The sequence below is a fragment of the Neolamprologus brichardi genome, chromosome 12, assembly GCF_056152115.1.
Source record: "Neolamprologus brichardi isolate AB-2024 chromosome 12, ASM5615211v1, whole genome shotgun sequence".
Lineage (NCBI taxonomy): Eukaryota > Metazoa > Chordata > Actinopteri > Cichliformes > Cichlidae > Neolamprologus > Neolamprologus brichardi.
In genome coordinates, this window is record NC_142115.1 from 30,084,701 (window position 1) to 30,105,759 (window position 21,059).

General features: G+C 39.5%; 2 protein-coding genes, 1 long non-coding RNA gene and 1 pseudogene across 3 annotated transcripts; 1 reads left to right on the forward strand and 3 right to left on the reverse strand.

Annotated features, from left to right (window-relative positions):
* The first annotated feature begins 157 nt into the window (after nt 1-157).
* Nucleotides 158-10,142, forward strand: LOC148100270 (uncharacterized). Its single transcript, XR_015719861.1, has 3 exons — nt 158-218; nt 9,497-9,617; nt 9,805-10,142. It is a non-coding gene; the product is annotated as an uncharacterized LOC148100270 (long non-coding RNA).
* On the reverse strand, nt 1,396-5,382 carry LOC148100271 (UDP-glucuronosyltransferase 2A2-like; annotated as a pseudogene).
* Nucleotides 10,143-10,539: 397 nt separating the features above from the next.
* On the reverse strand, nt 10,540-14,420 carry LOC148100272 (UDP-glucuronosyltransferase 2A2-like). The gene is made up of 6 exons (XM_087849313.1): nt 13,703-14,420; nt 13,398-13,546; nt 13,122-13,253; nt 11,839-11,926; nt 11,285-11,504; nt 10,540-11,018 (listed from the first exon to the last, which is right to left on the reverse strand). The coding sequence occupies exons 1-6, from the start codon at nt 14,418-14,420 to the stop codon at nt 10,733-10,735; spliced, it is 1,593 nt and encodes a 530-aa protein (XP_087705439.1). The 3' UTR covers nt 10,540-10,732.
* A 2,757-nt stretch (nt 14,421-17,177) lies between these two features.
* On the reverse strand, nt 17,178-21,059 carry LOC148100273 (UDP-glucuronosyltransferase 2A2-like). The gene is made up of 6 exons (XM_087849314.1): nt 20,342-21,059; nt 20,037-20,185; nt 19,761-19,892; nt 18,477-18,564; nt 17,923-18,142; nt 17,178-17,656 (listed from the first exon to the last, which is right to left on the reverse strand). The coding sequence occupies exons 1-6, from the start codon at nt 21,057-21,059 to the stop codon at nt 17,371-17,373; spliced, it is 1,593 nt and encodes a 530-aa protein (XP_087705440.1). The 3' UTR covers nt 17,178-17,370.

The window sequence follows — 21,059 nt, forward strand, 5'->3', positions numbered from 1 at the left end:
TTTTAGCCCATGATGAGGATGATGGAATGAAGCTAACAAGACCAGTGCAGCTCTACTTAGAGCCTGTGTGACACCTTACTTGTCCAGATTTTCAGGTGTTAGTGAGGAAGGTGTGAAGGGTCACTATGGTTCTCTAAGAGATGTCCTTGTTGAACTTCATAAATGCTGACACCATTCTGATTGGACACTGCCTGGAAACAGACCTCTGTTTACTCAAGGTGATTTCTTGACTTCCCTTTCCACACATATTTTTGTTTATTTTTATTTTTTATTCCACATTTTACAGTTGCAGTCTAGGCTTTAATGTGCAAATGATTGATATAAAACCATCTGGATATCTTTTTTTTTTTTTAAACCAGAACCATGGAAGAATATATTATGTCACATCTGAAGATGTTGATATGCCAGGTACTGAACATACCATTTGAGATGTTTTTTGGGTTTTGTTTGCTACCCTGTTCTTTAAAATTTTGTTTTCTATTTATGAGATATTATTCAACAGGATCCACTGGGAAATATTGCTGGACCCTGCTGGACAGGCGGCATGGACTCCAAGTTGGTGAATGGAGTAACTCGAGATTGAGGCAATGTAGGAGTTTGAAATTGATACCCTAGGTGCAACTATTAAAAATGTGAATGTTTGACTCCCAGTGACCTTGACCTTGAGGTTAAGGTCAAACGTGAGATTTTCTAAAAATCTTGTAAATGCAATAATTCAAGAGGGAAGTCACCCAGGATTTTCAAATACATCCATAGGTGTATCTATTAAAAATGTTGGACAAATTTGAATCCTAGTGTCCTCAGCATTAAGGTCAGAGGTCAGCTGTTGTCAAAAAATCTCACCTTTACAAACTTCTGAGCTGTTCGATTAGATGAGATACTATACACTACCAGGTGTTCTACAACACCACTGGTTTTACAACACCACAATTTTTCTTTTTTTTTACTGAAAATTATGCAGTTTAATGTCTCATTGCACTCTGAAATGAAAGCATAGTACAAATAAGTCAAAAAAGAAATCATGGAATACATTTATAGGCCCAAATGTATTCTAAACTTTGGTCTCATCAAACTAGCCACCTTTGGCAGATATAACACTCCCGTTGCATTCTCCCTACAATAGAAATTGTGGTGATACATAAAGAATAAGATGGTGGGAAATCAGCGTACATGAGAGAAAGTCTAATGTAGGTAACATTAACATTTATGTTAATGAGTTCTGTATGTAAAATTTCAATTTGGAGCCCATCTTCCATATTTGTATAAATGTTGACCACATGTAGTGCCAAGAGGACCCACAGTGGTGACTTTTCATGAGTAGTACTCAAGTAAAGGCATAGAATGAATTTTGTGTTTTCTTTTCTTAAAAAAGCAAAACTCAACAGCCAATCAGCATTCTGTTTTTAATGTGAGATTAACTTCAGGAACACCTCTGCAAATCATTACACCTGTCTTCAGTTAAAGTAATCAGTGGTGATGCATATCGAATAAGATGGTGGGAAACTCAACATACATGAAAGAAAGTCTCATGTAGGTAACAAATATTGCCCCGGCACAACACTCACAGCACCTTTTTCAGTTGTTATTCAGCCTTCCTTTTTGTCTTTCCTCTCCTGACACAGCACTTGTGCAAACAGAAACTGCAGGTCTTGATGAAGATGAATATGAGGAGTAGAACTATAGTGAAGAAGAAGCCCAGGACATCCAGGCTGTGATACTGGTACCAGGTGAGCTCATGGGCCTGGACCCTCAAGTGCTTGGCCCCTTTGTTTCTCAGTGTGAACTCGATCCAGAATACTGCCTCTTCCAAAGCACTCATGGGTCTGTCGTGGTGGATGCTGGACAGCCGCACAGCATTTTGTTTGTACCTGTGTACAAATTAGAATTTAAAAAAAAAAAAAGACTATTATCCTGTATTAATAAAAATTTACTTTAAGACCATAAAAACTCTAGAAAATTGTTTACACAGGTTATTGAAGTTCAGCTCAGCAAGGCTTTCTTGTGTTAGCTGGCTCCAAGAAAAATGGTTTAAGGTAGATTCTTCACGTTTCATACTCTGAGCCTGCTCCACTTTCTCCTTTTAAAGCCACTTTTCAGTGCCTAATTTAAAGTGCAGATAGTTCAGAGAACTCACGATTTGTCATTGATGACTGTGTTGACTGCATCTCTTAGATCCTCAGCTGTCATGAAGTTCAAATTAAGAATAACTGCAGTTCCTTTTTCCTTCATATGGACCATGTTGTCTGACTGGTTACCAAACATGGGTATGCCCACCATGGGAACTCCGTGGTAGATGGCTTCGTAAATCCCATTTGTGCCTCCGTGAGTGATGAAAGCTCTAGTTTTAGGGTGACCTAACAAAAAAGTGTAACATTGAAAGTTAGTTTTTCACATGTGGACAACAGGAGGATTTTAATTACCCAGAATAACTGCTTTGAGCTGAGATTGATTGGCAGATTTTATAACTTATATGCATTCAACTAAACTTTAGTGCAACATCTTGGAGAAAAAGAACTAACCAGAGTAGATTTGCACAGGGTGCAATATGTAATCAAGGTCACATCTGTTAGAAAAGTATAATTGATCAAATTTCCTTGTGTTAATAAACAGAATGTTCACAACCTGCATTTAATGTTGAATGCATGTTTAATTTATGTCATTGCAGATTTAAGAAAGTCTGTGTTTGGTACCAAGTTTACGTACCCAGGAGGTCATTCTGAGGGATCCAGTCATATATTCTAGTGTTGGCACTCAAGGTTTCTGGTTTTTATCCTCTGTACCTCCACACCACCTATAAAAATAACCCATTTCTTAACTTACATGTTTTTTTTTTCTGTTGTAGTATACTTACAGCCCAACCCTAAGTAATATATCACAAAATATTATTCCTTCTATTTCCTGAAGAAAATGCAGTGTGAATGCTGATAGTTGAAGCTTTGAGCTGGATTGTGATGATTCCTGAATGTTAAGTTAAAAATGTTGAATGAGCTGAAGAAGAGAATTTTTCACCTGAAAATAAAAGTGCCAAACAGTTGAAAGCTGACACAGAAGAAGTTTCAAACTTGAAAGGTAGCTCAACATGTTTAAATACACATTAGAAAAAGCTAAGTAATGACAAAAGAAAATTTAGAGTCATAAAACATCTGAATGAATATTGAAATCTGATATTCTTTAAATGACTTGGAAGTACATATGTGAAATGTCAAAAAGAAAAATTTGAATCAGAACAAATCTAGATGAGTGCTGACAGCTTATATTCCTTAAATTGGTAGAAGAGTGGAATTATGTATTTTAAATGTCTAAAATCAAGAATCACAAATGAAAAAAATGAATATTTGAAGAACATCTGCTGACTGTGTGTGTGTGTCAGAGTAAAAACAGCTATTAGATGAGGTTAGATGAGTTTAAATGTGGGAGAATCCACTAGTCGCTGCAGTAAAGGCCTGGTAATGCATTAAAAATAAGGTAACCCACTATCTTGTGATCTCCTTGAGTTCGAGACTTCAGGCTGTTATTGTCAGCAAAGGGTTTTATTGTTTTGTTTTAATTTTTATTCAGTGTAATTTGTCCAATTACTTTTGAGCCCCTGAAATGAAGGGATTGTGTTTTTTTTTAAATAATGCTTTAGTTCCTCACATTTTCATGCAATGTATTTGGTCAACCCACTAAAAATAAAGCTGAAAGTCTGCACTACAGTGGCATCTGAGTTATTTTATTTAAAATTCATTGGGGTAATGTACAAAACCAAAATTAGAAAAAGATGTCTCTGTCCAAATATTAATAGACCTAACTGTATATTGAAGCGTGAGGTTAACTTGTCATTAGAAATCATCAGCTGAAAAGTCAGATTTTTGCACTCTGTATTAGGAAAACAAACATAAATATTGTGGAAATAACATGGAAATTGAACACTTGCACGTTGAAATGTCCACAGTCTGCAATGTCATTTAAAAAAAAACTAGTTTTTGTAGTTCTGGTAGTCAGAGGTAGAGCACTCTGAAACTGAAATAAATCTGAATCATGAAAAACTACTCCATGCTTTGCACAAGTTGATTACAGCTGAAACAAAGATTATCCTCTGACCTTTTGTGGGATCTGAGCAAGGCCTGAGGCTATCATGTTTGCCTTCTCCTTGGTGATGTTGTTGATCATGGATCATAAAGTGAAGATCACAATGCCATCATCTCTAGAACTCTGCACAAATTCCTCCAGATGCTGCTACAAGTCAAATATTAGCCCACTGCCAGCCAATCAGCTGTTTTCTCATTTTTGTTCAACATTTTGATGGCTTCACTGCTCCTGGCAGGAATATTCTGTGATGTAATGATTAATCAAATGGTAATATTTGAGTGTCCTTACCTCTGGTAAAGGTTTAGCAGGTCTGCAGTGGATCCCACCAACATATTTGAAGTTGGGGGGGAAAGGACGAGGGAATTCAAAATCCCAGTAGGTTCGGATTAACCAGATGTCTGCTTTACTCATCAACTCACAGGCACTGGTGGGAGTTCCTGTTGCAGTGCATGAGTAATGGACATCAATGTATCACCAATAGTTTATGCAAGGCATCATATTTTCTTAATCAGAAATTTTAAAACACTGTGTTTACATTATTAGCAAATTTTAAATATTTTTTTAAAATCAGTGCTTCACGCCTATTTGCTCACCTTTGACATCAGAGTAATATCTGTCTAATACGTTCCAAAAAGTATGATCAATCACGATGTCGTGGAGAGCGTAGAAGAGAAAGTTGCACACTCTCTCTGAGAAGTCCATCTTATCTGTGAGTTTGCTCATAGCACCGGGAACAAAGGATGGTGGAGCAGGCATCTGACCACAATACCTCTCCCAGTTATAAGCTAAGGAGAAGCGCAAGGAGAAGACGAGTGGGATCCCCAAAATATCTGCTACTAAGTCACTGCCAGGGTAGATGGGGTCGGCCAAGAGAAGGTCATAATTTCCCTCTTTCAACTTCTTCATGACGATTTCTGATTTCACCACACCGTCCAAATACTGGATATTGTACTAAAGGTTTGTCTTTGAAATGTTAATGAATCTGATGTAGATCTCCCAGTAGTTCATATAATCAATCTCGTATATGGAGAATTGGAGGAACTCTTCTAGAAGCTTCTTATAAGCCTCCAATGAGAAAGAGACGTTGGAGGGCTCATAGTGAAAGCGGGCGGGTTCATTGGTGTTCATGTACATTGATGAGCTCGGGACCATTAGAGTTACCTGGTGTCCCCTGTCAACCAGCGTCTCTAGAACAAGCTTCATGTTTATCCAGTGGCTGCCATCAGTGTACCACACCAAAATATTTGCTCCATTTGCACTCCATGTCGCACAAAGTACCAGCAGGATGCAGACAGAGAGACGCAGCTCCATGGTGTCTGAATGTCAGCAGGAAAACTACCCGTGGTCTGATTCTTTGGTGAAAGTATATCAGGAAAGATAATTATTAACTCAATATATCCCACTCCCACCCACTCCATGGATGTGTCCCAATTCAGCGACCGCACACTCCTGAGTACGCATTTTGAGACCTATTACGTCACAGCGAAGTGACCACGGCTTTCCCAATCCGAAGTGTATTTCACTACCCGATCCGTGACAGTGTACTCCAAATGCGTACTCCAAATGGGCCGTCGATTTCCCTAAATTTGAAGTGTGGTCTGGTGTACGTGGTCCCATATATCCCACAATTCATAGCGTGGCGGTGGTCGTGGGTAATTTTGCCGAAAAATATGGCAGACGGCTGAAGCGGAGTGGCTGAAGAGTAAACTTTCGAAAGTAAGTACTGAATATTATGTCACTTATTTATGTGCGAACGTTTAATAATGAAGAACATTAAAACGTTACTGTTGGCCACATGTCGGCAAAGTTATGTGACATTAGTGATGTTTGTACTAACTGGGTTTTAAAGCCTTTACTTTAAAATATACGCCGTTCAGTAGTTGACATTATTCCAATCAGGACAAACTCAGCTGTGTGTGAGGAAGAGGAGGAGGAAGAGCCAGCAGCAGCTGGCAGATGGAGAGAATAGACAGACTGTTCCCTGTTTGTGAAAGACTGCTAGAAAAGTTTAAAATAACTAATTGTCGGTCCTGAATCAGTCTTATTAGGTAATGTTCAAATAATTTTTTTTTTATCATTTTAGTGTTTTCAGTGAGGGAGAAAGTACTCAGGGCCTTCAAGTTACACACTATGAAAGGCAGAAACAAGTTTAATATTCAGAAACCTAAAGTATGTATCAGCAGCAGAATGGACCTCAAAATAAATGTTTGTTTCAGTTCTATGAAGCTTGAGTATTTTGGATTAGCAGTACTGCTGTGTTTGTTGTATCATATTGCTGTAATTGTTTATATGCTTTATATATTCTGAGGTAAGTTGATCTATAGTGTTACATCATATTCTATAAGGATGTTATGTGTTTGTATACTTTCTGCCCAGTTCGACCCATTTAGCAGAAGTCAGCCTGTTTAAGGCTCTGATATCTATTCTGTATGACTTGAAGCAGTTATGACATGGTCTGATTTTCTCACCCAATAACCCAATAAAGGAATATTTAATATATCAGTCTACTCTTCATTTTATCAGAAACAGTTATCACAGCTCGTACATTTTCTTTTTACACGTATATGTAATCATTGAGCAAAATTTAGTAATGCCATCTTAATAAAATAACATCATTTGTCTCAAAGAAACTTGTCTTTGAGTGAAGATTTAAGGTGATAGGAAATATAAAGAACTTCAACTTGAATCTTTACTGAAGCTCAGTATTTGACACAGAGTTCAAGTTCACTGCTGTAATAACTAATAATGGTTAATATAATAATAACTTTAATATTGGCCATATTATATTTACATTACCAAAGTAAGATGACTTTAGTCTCATGAACAACATTAGCTAATTGTTATTTACTAGCTAATTTTACAATGAGTGTTCAGTACAGAAATGAAGCCCAACAATCATGTTTTTACAGTCCCGTGGTCTCAGCTTCAGATACTTATCAAATCAAAGTGATCCCATAAACAAAATGAACTAACAGAAAAACTTTTCTCCTTCATTTCTGTCAAACAATGCTGTATGAAACGTTTCCAGCGGTTAGTATCATAGTTGCTAGGCAACTTGGGCAGCACAACGGGGGCTAGAGTGTCCCATTTCACAAGCCTTGCACTTCCGGCCTTAGCAGTCTTTGAGTGCGCGGCCCTTGTGGACCGTTATGGCTGCGTACTTTAAGACTGTAGACGCTGAATTGGGATACAGCCCATGTTTAGTTCTGGCATAGCTTGGAACTTGTTTTGGGTCATTATCTTGCTGTAGGATGAACCCCTGACCAACTAGGCGCATACCAGAGGGTACTACATGGTGCTGCAGAATGCTGTGGTAGCTGTTTTGGTTCTGGGTGCAAAACAGTCCCAGACCTTCACACTTCCTCCTCCATGTTTGACAGTTGATGCCACCACTGTGGAACGATCCTTGCACCTACTCAATGGTGTACAAAGATCCTGTGTGATGAAGCCAAGATTTCAAATCAATTTTCATCAATCCATTATACTTTCTTCCAGTCTTCAGTAGTCCAATGGCGGTGTTTCATGGCCCAGCCAAGCCTCTTCGTCTTATTCTGACATCTTAGCAATGGCTTTCTTGCTGCAACTCGTCCTGTCAAACTTGCAGCTCGAAGTCTTCTCTTCACAGTTGCAATTGAGACTTGCTTACTACGACCATCTGAACCTGTGAGCCGCCTATCAAGCAAGCTTTGAATTGGTGTCCTCTGATTCAGTTGTGGCTTTGGGTATCTCTTGACATCTTGACTTTCTTTGAAATTTCTCTATAGGAAAGACCTACATTTTTACGTGTTATGATGGTCTGTCCCTCCTCCATTGTTAATATCCTTTTCTCACCATTTTTGTAGAGAAACAGTACTTTCTGCAGCACAAAACTGTTCAGCTGATGCTCACGAGGGTATGGTATTACAGTGTGTTCCAACACTGCTTTTATGCAGACAGGATAGTTGTAACTAATCCAGAAAAGTTGGAACACCTCTAGAAATTAGTAGAACCACCTTTCAAGGCTTGCTTAACCTTCACTGCTGTAGAACAGCTTTAAATTATTAACCCATTTTGTGTTCCCTGAAAAAGGCCTTTTTGCATAATTCTGAAATGTACATTATTTTTCTGTTTTGGGAAACCTTTTTTTTTAACCTTTGGCAGTTCAACACTTACCTTTGTACAATTTCAACCTATTCATTGGATTTGAATTACATAAATTGGAATAAATAGCTGGACAATTGAGGTGTTTCAAAACTTTTGATGGGTAGTGTCCCATATGGAAAAGATATATATAAATCTTATAAAGTTTGTATCTGTCTTGTGTGAAACTTGTATGAAAAGCATACAAGAGTGAAAATAGATACAAGACACTTTGAAAAATTATATAAATGAAACTTGTATGTTTTGGATACTTACTAAAACAATATATGAAAGTAATGAGATAGTGGCCACTTTCATGAGTGAATCATATAAGTTTTTACTATTTCTTTTCCATATGGGGTATTTCAAACACATAGTTGACAGAGACCAACAGATATTGAAAATTCGTCATGGTCTGCTTGTCTTGTCTTGTAGACCCTGAATTTAATTTGTCATAAGTCACTTTTGGACAAAAGGGTCAAAATGTCATGATACAGTAATCTCACTTTATTTCTCTCTGATGTCCTCTGAAAGTATTTTATTTTTTCCATCTTAATTGTACTATTTGTAATTACCTGAACCAAATTTTTATCTAAAGCTTTTACCACCAAGTGGCAGCACATTACCATAAAGTCTCAGTGTAATGTAGCTACCAATCCCTGTCTTGAAGTAGAAATAAAAACTCACTATTTGCTATGACCTAATTAAGCAAATCACATACAGCAATTGTTTTTGTATGAAAAGTTTCTCACAAAAAGCTACCTTAGCAAACATATATGAACTGGTAGAAACAGCAGTCTCATTAAAAAACAACAACAAACCCTGTATTATTCAAGGATCATTGATTCATTTTATTCTTGAAGAGCTGTGTGCAGTGATGGAAAGCTGCTCCAGTGTTATTTTCTCCTGAACTGAGCATGGTGTCGTTCTGGGAGGATCTAGTGGTGATGACGGGGCCACCATCAAGGTGTTTCATCCACTGTTTGCTGTCCCTTTGACCAGAAGGCCAGTACTTCCTCTGACTCTCCATTATGTTTCCTACACCTTTCAGGGCAGAGAGCATGCTACATTGAGTCACTGCACCATTTTATGGCACAAAGTGGTATTACATGAAAGTACTGCTGGGCCCTATTTCAGATTCAGCTTATATATCCTCTTTAAGTGTTTTGGGCAGTAAGATTCACTGGTTACTTCTCCAGATTTTGTTCATATTCTGTAGCTATAGTTCATGTTGAAAGTTAAACAGAGTAATTTATCAAGTTCGAACCAATAAGAAAAGCTTGAGATATCTTCCTGTTTACTGCAGCTGCTCCACGGGATGGTGGTGGATACATCGGTAGTCTTTCCCCACCGCCTGGGCCCCCCTCACAAACTGACCCTCAACAAGCTCACAGCTGAATACCTCAGAAGGATCATTCAAGAGAGTGGTGGGTTACCACTATGCAAATGGTTTATCTGTTACTATAATATCATTAAATTCCAAATAAAGATGACTTATTAATATGACTTATAACATTAAATGCCACAGACTCATGCAGCAGATATCAGATTTATTGCTGAAGATACTGACTTCAATTGCATTGATTTTTTAAAAGATTATTTTTTTCCCCTTAGTTTGTGGCCATGACACTGCAGAAGATGCTACTGCCTGTATGGAGCTGATGCTGTGGAAAGTCAAAGAAGATGGAAAATTGAAAAAATGATGGAAATAAAATTATTCCTGTACACTTCATGTGGGGGGAGGGGGAACAAATACTAGCTGTGATTCAAATGTATTATTTTGTCTAAACCTCGTTCAGGACACGGAGGGCAGTTTGTTTTTTGTTAATGTAAATGGTAAATGGCCTGTATTTATATAGCGCTTTACTAGTCCCTAAGGACCCCAAAGCGCTTTACACATCCAGTCATCCACCCCTTCACGCACACATTCACACACTGGTGATGGCAAGCTACATTGTAGCCAAAGCCAACCTGAGGCGCACTGACAGAGGCGAGGCTGCCGGACACTGGCGCCACCGGGCCCTCTGACCATGACCAGTAGGCAACGGGTGAAGCATCTTGCCCAAAGACACAACGACCGAAACTGTCCAAGCCGGGGCTCGAACCGGCAACCTTCCAATTACAAGGTGACCTCCCAACTCTTGAGCCACGATCACATTAACATTTATGTTAATGAGTTTTGTATGTTAAAGTTCAATTTGGAGCCCATCTTCCATATTTGTATAAATGTTGACCACATGTAGTGCCAAGAGGACCCACAGTGGTGACTTTTCATGAGTAGTACTTAAGTAAAGGCATAGAATGAATTTTGTGTTTTCTTTTCTTAAAAAAGCAAAACTCAACAGCCAATCAGCATTCTGTTTTTAATGTGAGATTAACTTCAGGTACACCTCTGCAAATCATTACACCTGTCTTCAGTTAAAGTAATCAGTGGTGATGCATAAAGAATAAGATGGTGGGAAACTCAACATACATGAAAGAAAGTCTCATGTAGGTAACAAATATTGCCCTGGCACAACACTCTCAGCACCTTTTTCAGTTGTTATTCAGCCTTCCTTTTTGTCTTTCCTCTCCTGACACAGCACTTGTGCAAACAGAAACTGCAGGTCTTGATGAAGATGAATATGAGGAGTAGAACTATAGTGAGGATGAAGCCCAAGACATCCAGGCTGTGATACTGGTACCAGGTGAGCTCATGGGCCTGGACCCTCAAGTGCTTGGCCCCTTTGTTTCTCAGCGTGAACTCGATCCAGAATACTGCCTCTTCCAGAGCACTCATGGGTCTGTCGTGGTGGATGCTGGACAACCGCATAACATTTTCTTTGTACCTGTGAATGTGTATATAAATGAGAAAAACAATTGTAAAAATAAATATCATGCAGTATTGATCAAAAAGCTATGAGACCATAAAAAATTGTTTACAGAGGTCATTAAAGTTCAGCTCAGCAAGGCTTTCTTGTGTTAGCTGGCTCCAAGGAAAAATGGTTTAAGGTAGATTCTTCCCGTTTCATACTCTGAGCCTGCTACATTTTTTTCCCCTTTAAAGCCTGTTTCCAGTGCCTAATTTAAAGTGCAGATAGTTCAGAGAACTCACGATTTATCATCGATGACTGTGTTGACAGCATCTCTTAGGTCCTTAGCTGTCATGAAGTTCAAATTGAGAATAACTGCAGCTCCTTTTTCCTTCATATGGATCATGTTGTCTGGCTGGTCAAGAAACATGGGTATGCCCACCATGGGAACTCCGTGGTAGATGGCTTCATAAATCCCATTTGTGCCTCCATGAGTGATGAAAGCTCTAGTTTTAGGGTGACCTAACACATGCCAAATAACCGTGTGACATTGAAAGTTAGTTTTTCACGTGAACAACAGGAGGATTTCAATAACCCGGCATAAGTGCTGAGTTGAAATTGATTTGCACGTTCTAATACTTATGTGCATTCAACTAATCTTTAGTGCAACAGATTAGATTTGCACAGGGTGCAATACTATCAATCAAGATCAAATCTGTTAGAAAAGTATAATTGATAAATTTTTCCTTTTGTTAATAAACAGAATGCTCACAGCTTGCATTTCATGTTGAATGTGCGTTTAATTTATGTCATTGCAGTTTTGAGAAAATCTGTGGTTAGTGCCAAGTTTACGTACCCAGGAGGTCATTCTGAGGGATCCAGTCATATATTCTAGTGTTGGCACTCAAGGTTTCTGGTTTTTCTCCTCTATACCTCCACACCACCTATAAAAGGTAACATATTTCTTAGCTTACATGATTTGTTTGTCTTCTGTTGTAGTATACTTACAGCCACACTTTAGGCAATATATCACAAAATATTATGGGAAAATAAAACTGCAGTATGTGTTTCTAGTTAGCTGTTTTCTACCTGTCATCTAAAACGGCATAATCGGAGTGATTTGGGTATAAAACTCTTTGAATGCTAATTTTAGATTTTATTTTAAAGTTAGATTTATATATGTATTTACAAGATTGATGCAAGTGTTTTTTTTTCTTTTTACCTGTTTACTGAAACCGGTTCTATTTATAGTTATATAATTGACATCGACATAATCTGTAGACTCTCAGTACATTCAAATTGGATGAAGGTTTTAGGAGTGTTTAGCTCCTTAGTATGTGGCATGCTCTTCTTTTAAGGGGACCAAAAGTAATTGGACTAAAGGGCCATTTCATCATCAGGTGTGGGCAATTCCTTTGTTATGTCATTATCAATTAAGCAGATAAAAGGCCTGGAGTTAAATTTAAGGGTGGTGCTTGCATTTAGAAGATTTTGCTGTGAACAGACAACATGTGGTCAAAGGAATTGTCACGGTCCCTGTGTCTCTCTGGCTGGCCCACACTGGTTACAGGTTGGGTTTTTGTTTCTCTCTCTCTTTCCTCCCTACTGTCTCCTGCTTGCCTGGGCAGAGCTCAGAGTTACTGGGCTCTTGCCTTTGGCTCGCACCTTTCGCACCTGGGTTTATTGCCACCACCTCCTGCTGATCTGTCCGGATCACTCTCGCACTATTTAAGGGTAGGGCTCTGAGCACCTCATCGCTGAAACGTTGAACCCCCATAGTTCATGCTCTCTGCTCTGTTTTAAAGTTGTCTGTCTTTAACTAACCGTCGTTTCTTTAAATAGATTTCCTGGACCTGTTGGCGGACCCTTCCTGAGATTTCTGTGTGTGGCAGCGTGAGTGGAATTTGAGAGTGAGTGGTCGAAGAGGAGCGAGTGTGAGTGGAGTTTGAGTGGCAGTGCGTGATGTAAAATTGGAGATGGCTGATTCTCACAAAGAACATGCAGCCTAAAATGTCCAAAGTCTGCAATCTCATTAAAAAAATGTAGTTTTGGTAGTTCTGGTAGTCAGAAGTAGAGCATTCTGAAACATGAAAAAATGCATAAAATGAATTACAGCTGAAACAAAGATTATCCTCTGACCTTTTGTGGGATCTGAGCGAGGCCTGAGGCTATCATGTTTGCCTTCTCCTTGGTGACGTTGTTGATTACGGATCCTAAAGTGAAGATCACAATGCCAACATCTCCAGAACTCTGCACAAATTCCTCCAGATCCTGTAACAAGTCAAATATTATCCCACCACTAGCCAACCAGCTGTTTTCTTATTTTTGTTTAACATTTTGATGGCTTCACTGCTCCTGGCAGGAATATTCTGTGATGTAATGATTAATCAGATGGTAATAGTTGAGTGTCCTTACCTCTGGTAAAGGTTTAGCAGGTCTGCAGTGGATCCCACCAACATATTTGAAGTTGGGGGGGAAAGGACGAGGGAATTCAAAATCCCAGTAGGTTCGGATTAACCAGATGTCTGCTTTACTCATCAACTCACAGGCACTGGTGGGAGTTCCTGTTGCAGTGCATAAGTAATGGACATCAATGTATCACCAATAGTTTATACAAGGCATCATATTTTCTTAATCAGATCTGATGGGATATTAAAACACTGCGTTTGCATTATTAGCAGATTTCAAATAGTTTTTTTTTAATCAGCCTATTTGCTCACCTTTGACATCAGAGTAATATCTGTCTAATACTTTCCAAGAAAACTGATTAATCACGATGTCTTGAAGAGCGTAGAAGAGAAAGTTCCACACTCTCTCTGAGAAGTCCATCTTATCTGTGAGTTTGCTCATGGCACCGGGAACAAAGGATGGTGGAGCAGGCATCTGACCACAATGCCTCTCCCAGTTATTAGCTAAGGAGAAGCGCAAGGAGAAGACGAGTGGGATCCCCAAAATATCTGCTACTAAGTCACTGCCAGCTTTCCAGGGGTCGGCCAAGAGAAGGTCATAATTTCCCTCTTTCAACTTCTTCATGACGACTTCTGATTTCACCACACCGTCCAAATACCGGATACTGTACTGAAGGTTTGTCTTTGAAATGTTAATGTATCTGATGTAGATCTCCCAGTAGTTCATATAATCAATCTCGTATATGGAGAATTGGAGGAAGTCTTCTAGAAGCTTCTTATAAGCCTCCAATGAGAAAGAGACATTGAAGGGCTCATAGTGAAAGCGGGTGGGTTCATTGTTGTTCATGTATACTGACGAGCTCGGAATCAGTACAGTCACCTGGTGTCCTCTATCAACCAGCGTCTCCAGAACAGGTTTCATGTTTATCCAGTGGCTGCTATCGGCATACCACACCAAAATATTTCCCCCGTTTGCACTCCATGTCGCACAAAGTACCAGCAGGATGCAGGCAGAGAGACGCAGATCCATGGTGTCTGAATGTCAGCAGGAAAACTACCTGTGGTCTGATTCTTTGGTGAATGTATATCAGGAAAGATAATTATTAACTCAATATATCCCACTCCCACCCACTCCATGGATGTGTCTGTGTCTTTGTGAGTGCTCGTGTGTGACTGTGTACGCATACCTGTATGTATGTGTGTGCGCGTAAGTGAGTGTGCATGACAGTTAAAACACTGTGGGTGTAGGTGACTCCCTAGAGGTCATAAAAAACCCATTTCCCTTCCAGACCACAGTTATCCAGGTCAAATGTTGAGACCTTTCACAGTTCAACTGGGGGAGGGGTCTTCTACAATCTACTCCTAAGTTCATGACACAGTCTGGCCTTTATTACATTGAGGGCAGTGTCAGTGTCTCTACAATAATTCTACATTCTATGTTAACACATTTCTAAACTCTAAAATAAGCTAAACATTTCTACAAATCCCCCTTTTTATCTGCCCTAAGGCAGATAAAACTACACTAAATCTCTCACCATAATGTTTTCATACTGTGACTCCCCATTTCCCAAAAGTGGCATCATGGTGTTGGCCTTTGTATCAGATTCTCCCACAGCACGATTGATGAGTCTTAAGAACAAGGCACACAACAACACCCACATGTCACTGATACTGCAATAAAAACAGACAAAGAAACCATAATTGACATAATTATATAAATGAAACTTGTATGTTTTGGATACTTACTAAAACAATATATGAAAGTAATGAGATAGTGGCCACTTTCATGAGTGAATCATATAAGTTTTTACTATTTCTTTTCCATATGGGGTATTTCAAACACATAGTTGACAGAGACCAACAGATATTGAAAATTCGTCATGGTCTGCTTGTCTTGTCTTGTAGACCCTGAATTTAATTTGTCATAAGTCACTTTTGGACAAAAGGGTCGAAATGTCATGATACAGTAATCTCACTTTATTTCTCTCTGATGTCCTCTGAATGTATTTTATTTTTTCCATCTTAATTGTACTATTTGTAATTACCTGAACCAAATTTTTTATCTAAAGCCTTCACCACCAGGTGGCAGCACATTACCGTAAAGTCTCCGTGTAATGTAGCTACCAATCCCTGTCTTGAAGTAGAAATAAAAACTCACTATTTGCTGTGACCTAATTAAGCAAATCACATACAGCAATTGTTTTTGTATGAAAAGTTTCTCACAAAAAGCTACCTTAGCAAACATATATGAACTGGAAGAAACAGCAGTCTCATTAAAAAAACAACAACAACAAACCCTGTATTATTCAAGGATCATTGATTCATTTTATTCTTGAAGAGCTGTGTGCAGTGATGGAAAGCTGCTCCAGTGTTATTTTCTCCTGAACTGAGCATGGTGTCGTTCTGGGAGGATCTAGTGGTGATGACGGGGCCACCATCAAGGTGTTTCATCCACTGTTTGCTGTCCCTTTGACTAGAAGGCCAGTACTTCCTCTGACTCTCCATTATATTTCCTACACCTTTCAGGGCAGAGAGCATGCTACATTGAGTCACTGCACCATTTTATGGCACAAAGTGGTATTACATGAAAGTACTGCTGGGCCCTATTTCAGCTTCAGCTTATATATCCTCTTTAAGTGTTTTGGGCAGTAAGATTCACTGGTTACTTCTCCAGATTTTGTTCATATTCTGCAGCTATAGTTCATGTTGAAAGTAAAACAGAGTAATTTATCAAGTTCGAACCAATAAGAAAAGCTTGAGATATCTTCCCGTTTACTGCAGCTGCTCCACGGGATGGTGGTGGATACATCGGTAGTCTTTCCCCACCGCCTGGGCCCCCCTCACAAACTGACCCTCAACAAGCTCACAGCTGAATACCTCAGAAGGATCATTCAAGAGAGTGGTGGGTTACCACTATGCAAATGGTTTATCTGTTACTATAATATCATTACATTCCAAATAAAGATGACTTATTAATATGACTTATTATAACATTAAATGCCACAGACTCATGCAGCAGATATCAGATTTATTGCTGAAGATACTGACTTCAGTTGCATTGATTTTTTTAAAAGATTATTTTTTTCCCCTTAGTTTGTGGCCATGACACTGCAGAAGATGCTACTGCCTGTATGGAGCTGATGCTGTGGAAAGTCAAAGAAGATGGAAAATTGAAAAAATTATGGGAATAAAATTATTATATGGGGGGAGGGGGAACAAATACTAGCTGTGATTCAAATGTATTATTTTGTGTAAACCTCGTTCAGGACACGGAGGGCAGTTTGTTTTTTGTTAATGGAAATGGTAAATGGCCTGTATTTGTATAGCGCTTTACACATCCAGTCATCCACCCTTTCAAGCACACATTCACACACTGGTGATGGCAAGCTACATTGTAGCCACAGCCAACCTGGGGCGCACTGACAGAGGCGAGGCTGCCGGACACTGGCGCCACCGGGCCCTCTGACCACGACCAGTAGGCAACGGGTGAAGCATCTTGCCCAAAGACACAACGACCGAAACTGTCCAAGCCGGGGCTCGAACCGGCAACCTTCCAATTACAAGGTGACCTCCCAACTCTTGAGCCACGATCACATTAACATTTATGTTAATGAGTTTTGTATGTTAAAGTTCAATTTGGAGCCCATCTTCCATATTTGTATAAATGTTGACCACATGTAGTGCCAAGAGGACCCACAGTGGTGACTTTTCATGAGTAGTACTTAAGTAAAGGCATAGAATGAATTTTGTGTTTTCTTTTCTTAAAAAAGCAAAACTCAACAGCCAATCAGCATTCTGTTTTTAATGTGAGATTAACTTCAGGTACACCTCTGCAAATCATTACACCTGTCTTCAGTTAAAGTAATCAGTGGTGATGCATAAAGAATAAGATGGTGGGAAACTCAACATACATGAAAGAAAGTCTCATGTAGGTAACAAATATTGCCCTGGCACAACACTCTCAGCACCTTTTTCAGTTGTTATTCAGCCTTCCTTTTTGTCTTTCCTCTCCTGACACAGCACTTGTGCAAACAGAAACTGCAGGTCTTGATGAAGATGAATATGAGGAGTAGAACTATAGTGAGGATGAAGCCCAAGACATCCAGGATGTGATACTGGTACCAGGTGAGCTCATGGGCCTGGACCCTCAAGTGCTTGGCCCCTTTGTTTTTCAGCGTGAACTCGATCCAGAATACTGCCTCTTCCAGAGCACTCATGGGTCTGTCGTGGTGGATGCTGGACAACCGCATAACATTTTCTTTGTACCTGTGAATGTGTATATAAATGAGAAAAACAATTGTAAAAATAAATATCATGCAGTATTGATCAAAAAGCTATGAGACCATAAAAAATTGTTTACAGAGGTCATTAAAGTTCAGCTCAGCAAGGCTTTCTTGTGTTAGCTGGCTCCAAGGAAAAATGGTTTAAGGTAGATTCTTCCCGTTTCATACTCTGAGCCTGCTACATTTTTTTCCCCTTTAAAGCCTGTTTCCAGTGCCTAATTTAAAGTGCAGATAGTTCAGAGAACTCACGATTTATCATCGATGACTGTGTTGACAGCATCTCTTAGGTCCTCAGCTGTCATGAAGTTCAAATTGAGAATAACTGCAGCTCCTTTTTCCTTCATATGGATCATGTTGTCTGGCTGGTCAAGAAACATGGGTATGCCCACCATGGGAACTCCGTGGTAGATGGCTTCATAAATCCCATTTGTGCCTCCATGAGTGATGAAAGCTCTAGTTTTAGGGTGACCTAACACATGCCAAATAACCGTGTGACATTGAAAGTTAGTTTTTCACGTGAACAACAGGAGGATTTCAATAACCCGGCATAAGTGCTGAGTTGAAATTGATTTGCACGTTCTAATACTTATGTGCATTCAACTAATCTTTAGTGCAACAGATTAGATTTGCACAGGGTGCAATACTATCAATCAAGATCAAATCTGTTAGAAAAGTATAATTGATAAATTTTTCCTTTTGTTAATAAACAGAATGCTCACAGCTTGCATTTCATGTTGAATGTGCGTTTAATTTATGTCATTGCAGTTTTGAGAAAATCTGTGGTTAGTGCCAAGTTTACGTACCCAGGAGGTCGTTCTGAGGGATCCAGTCATATATTCTAGTGTTGGCACTCAAGGTTTCTGGTTTTTCTCCTCTATACCTCCACACCACCTATAAAAGGTAACATATTTCTTAGCTTACATGATTTGTTTGTCTTCTGTTGTAGTATACTTACAGCCACACTTTAGGCAATATATCACAAAATATTATGGGAAAATAAAACTGCAGTATGTGTTTCTAGTTAGCTGTTTTCTACCTGTCATCTAAAACGGCATAATTGGAGTGATTTGGGTATAAAACTCTTTGAATGCTAATTTTAGATTTTATTTTAAAGTTAGATTTATATATGTATTTACAAGATTGATGCAAGTTTTTTTTTTTTCTTTTTACCTGTTTACTGAAACCGGTTCTATTTATAGTTATATAATTGACATCGACATAATCTGTAGACTCTCAGTACATTCAAATTGGATGAAGGTTTTAGGAGTGTTTAGCTCCTTAGTATGTGGCATGCTCTTCTTTTAAGGGGACCAAAAGTAATTGGACTAAAGGGCCATTTCATCATCAGGTGTGGGCAATTCCTTTGTTATGTCATTATCAATTAAGCAGATAAAAGGCCTGGAGTTAAATTTAAGGGTGGTGCTTGCATTTAGAAGATTTTGCTGTGAACAGACAACATGTGGTCAAAGGAATTGTCACGGTCCCTGTGTCTCTCTGGCTGGCCCACACTGGTTACAGGTTGGGTTTTTGTTTCTCTCTCTCTTTCCTCCCTACTGTCTCCTGCTTGCCTGGGCAGAGCTCAGAGTTACTGGGCTCTTGCCTTTGGCTCGCACCTTTCGCACCTGGGTTTATTGCCACCACCTCCTGCTGATCTGTCCGGATCACTCTCGCACTATTTAAGGGTAGGGCTCTGAGCACCTCATCGCTGAAACGTTGAACCCCCATAGTTCATGCTCTCTGCTCTGTTTTAAAGTTGTCTGTCTTTAACTAACCGTCGTTTCTTTAAATAGATTTCCTGGACCTGTTGGCGGACCCTTCCTGAGATTTCTGTGTGTGGCAGCGTGAGTGGAATTTGAGAGTGAGTGGTCGAAGAGGAGCGAGTGTGAGTGGAGTTTGAGTGGCAGTGCGTGATGTAAAATTGGAGATGGCTGATTCTCACAAAGAACATGCAGCCTAAAATGTCCAAAGTCTGCAATCTCATTAAAAAAATGTAGTTTTGGTAGTTCTGGTAGTCAGAAGTAGAGCATTCTGAAACATGAAAAAATGCATAAAATGAATTACAGCTGAAACAAAGATTATCCTCTGACCTTTTGTGGGATCTGAGCGAGGCCTGAGGCTATCATGTTTGCCTTCTCCTTGGTGACGTTGTTGATTACGGATCCTAAAGTGAAGATCACAATGCCAACATCTCCAGAACTCTGCACAAATTCCTCCAGATCCTGTAACAAGTCAAATATTATCCCACCACTAGCCAACCAGCTGTTTTCTTATTTTTGTTTAACATTTTGATGGCTTCACTGCTCCTGGCAGGAATATTCTGTGATGTAATGATTAATCAGATGGTAATAGTTGAGTGTCCTTACCTCTGGTAAAGGTTTAGCAGGTCTGCAGTGGATCCCACCAACATATTTGAAGTTGGGGGGGAAAGGACGAGGGAATTCAAAATCCCAGTAGGTTCGGATTAACCAGATGTCTGCTTTACTCATCAACTCACAGGCACTGGTGGGAGTTCCTGTTGCAGTGCATAAGTAATGGACATCAATGTATCACCAATAGTTTATACAAGGCATCATATTTTCTTAATCAGATCTGATGGGATATTAAAACACTGCGTTTGCATTATTAGCAGATTTCAAATAGTTTTTTTTTAATCAGCCTATTTGCTCACCTTTGACATCAGAGTAATATCTGTCTAATACTTTCCAAGAAAACTGATTAATCACGATGTCTTGAAGAGCGTAGAAGAGAAAGTTCCACACTCTCTCTGAGAAGTCCATCTTATCTGTGAGTTTGCTCATGGCACCGGGAACAAAGGATGGTGGAGCAGGCATCTGACCACAATGCCTCTCCCAGTTATTAGCTAAGGAGAAGCGCAAGGAGAAGACGAGTGGGATCCCCAAAATATCTGCTACTAAGTCACTGCCAGCTTTCCAGGGGTCGGCCAAGAGAAGGTCATAATTTCCCTCTTTCAACTTCTTCATGACGACTTCTGATTTCACCACACCGTCCAAATACCGGATACTGTACTGAAGGTTTGTCTTTGAAATGTTAATGTATCTGATGTAGATCTCCCAGTAGTTCATATAATCAATCTCGTATATGGAGAATTGGAGGAAGTCTTCTAGAAGCTTCTTATAAGCCTCCAATGAGAAAGAGACATTGAAGGGCTCATAGTGAAAGCGGGTGGGTTCATTGTTGTTCATGTATACTGACGAGCTCGGAATCAGTACAGTCACCTGGTGTCCTCTATCAACCAGCGTCTCCAGAACAGGTTTCATGTTTATCCAGTGGCTGCTATCGGCATACCACACCAAAATATTTCCCCCGTTTGCACTCCATGTCGCACAAAGTACCAGCAGGATGCAGGCAGAGAGATGCAGATCCAT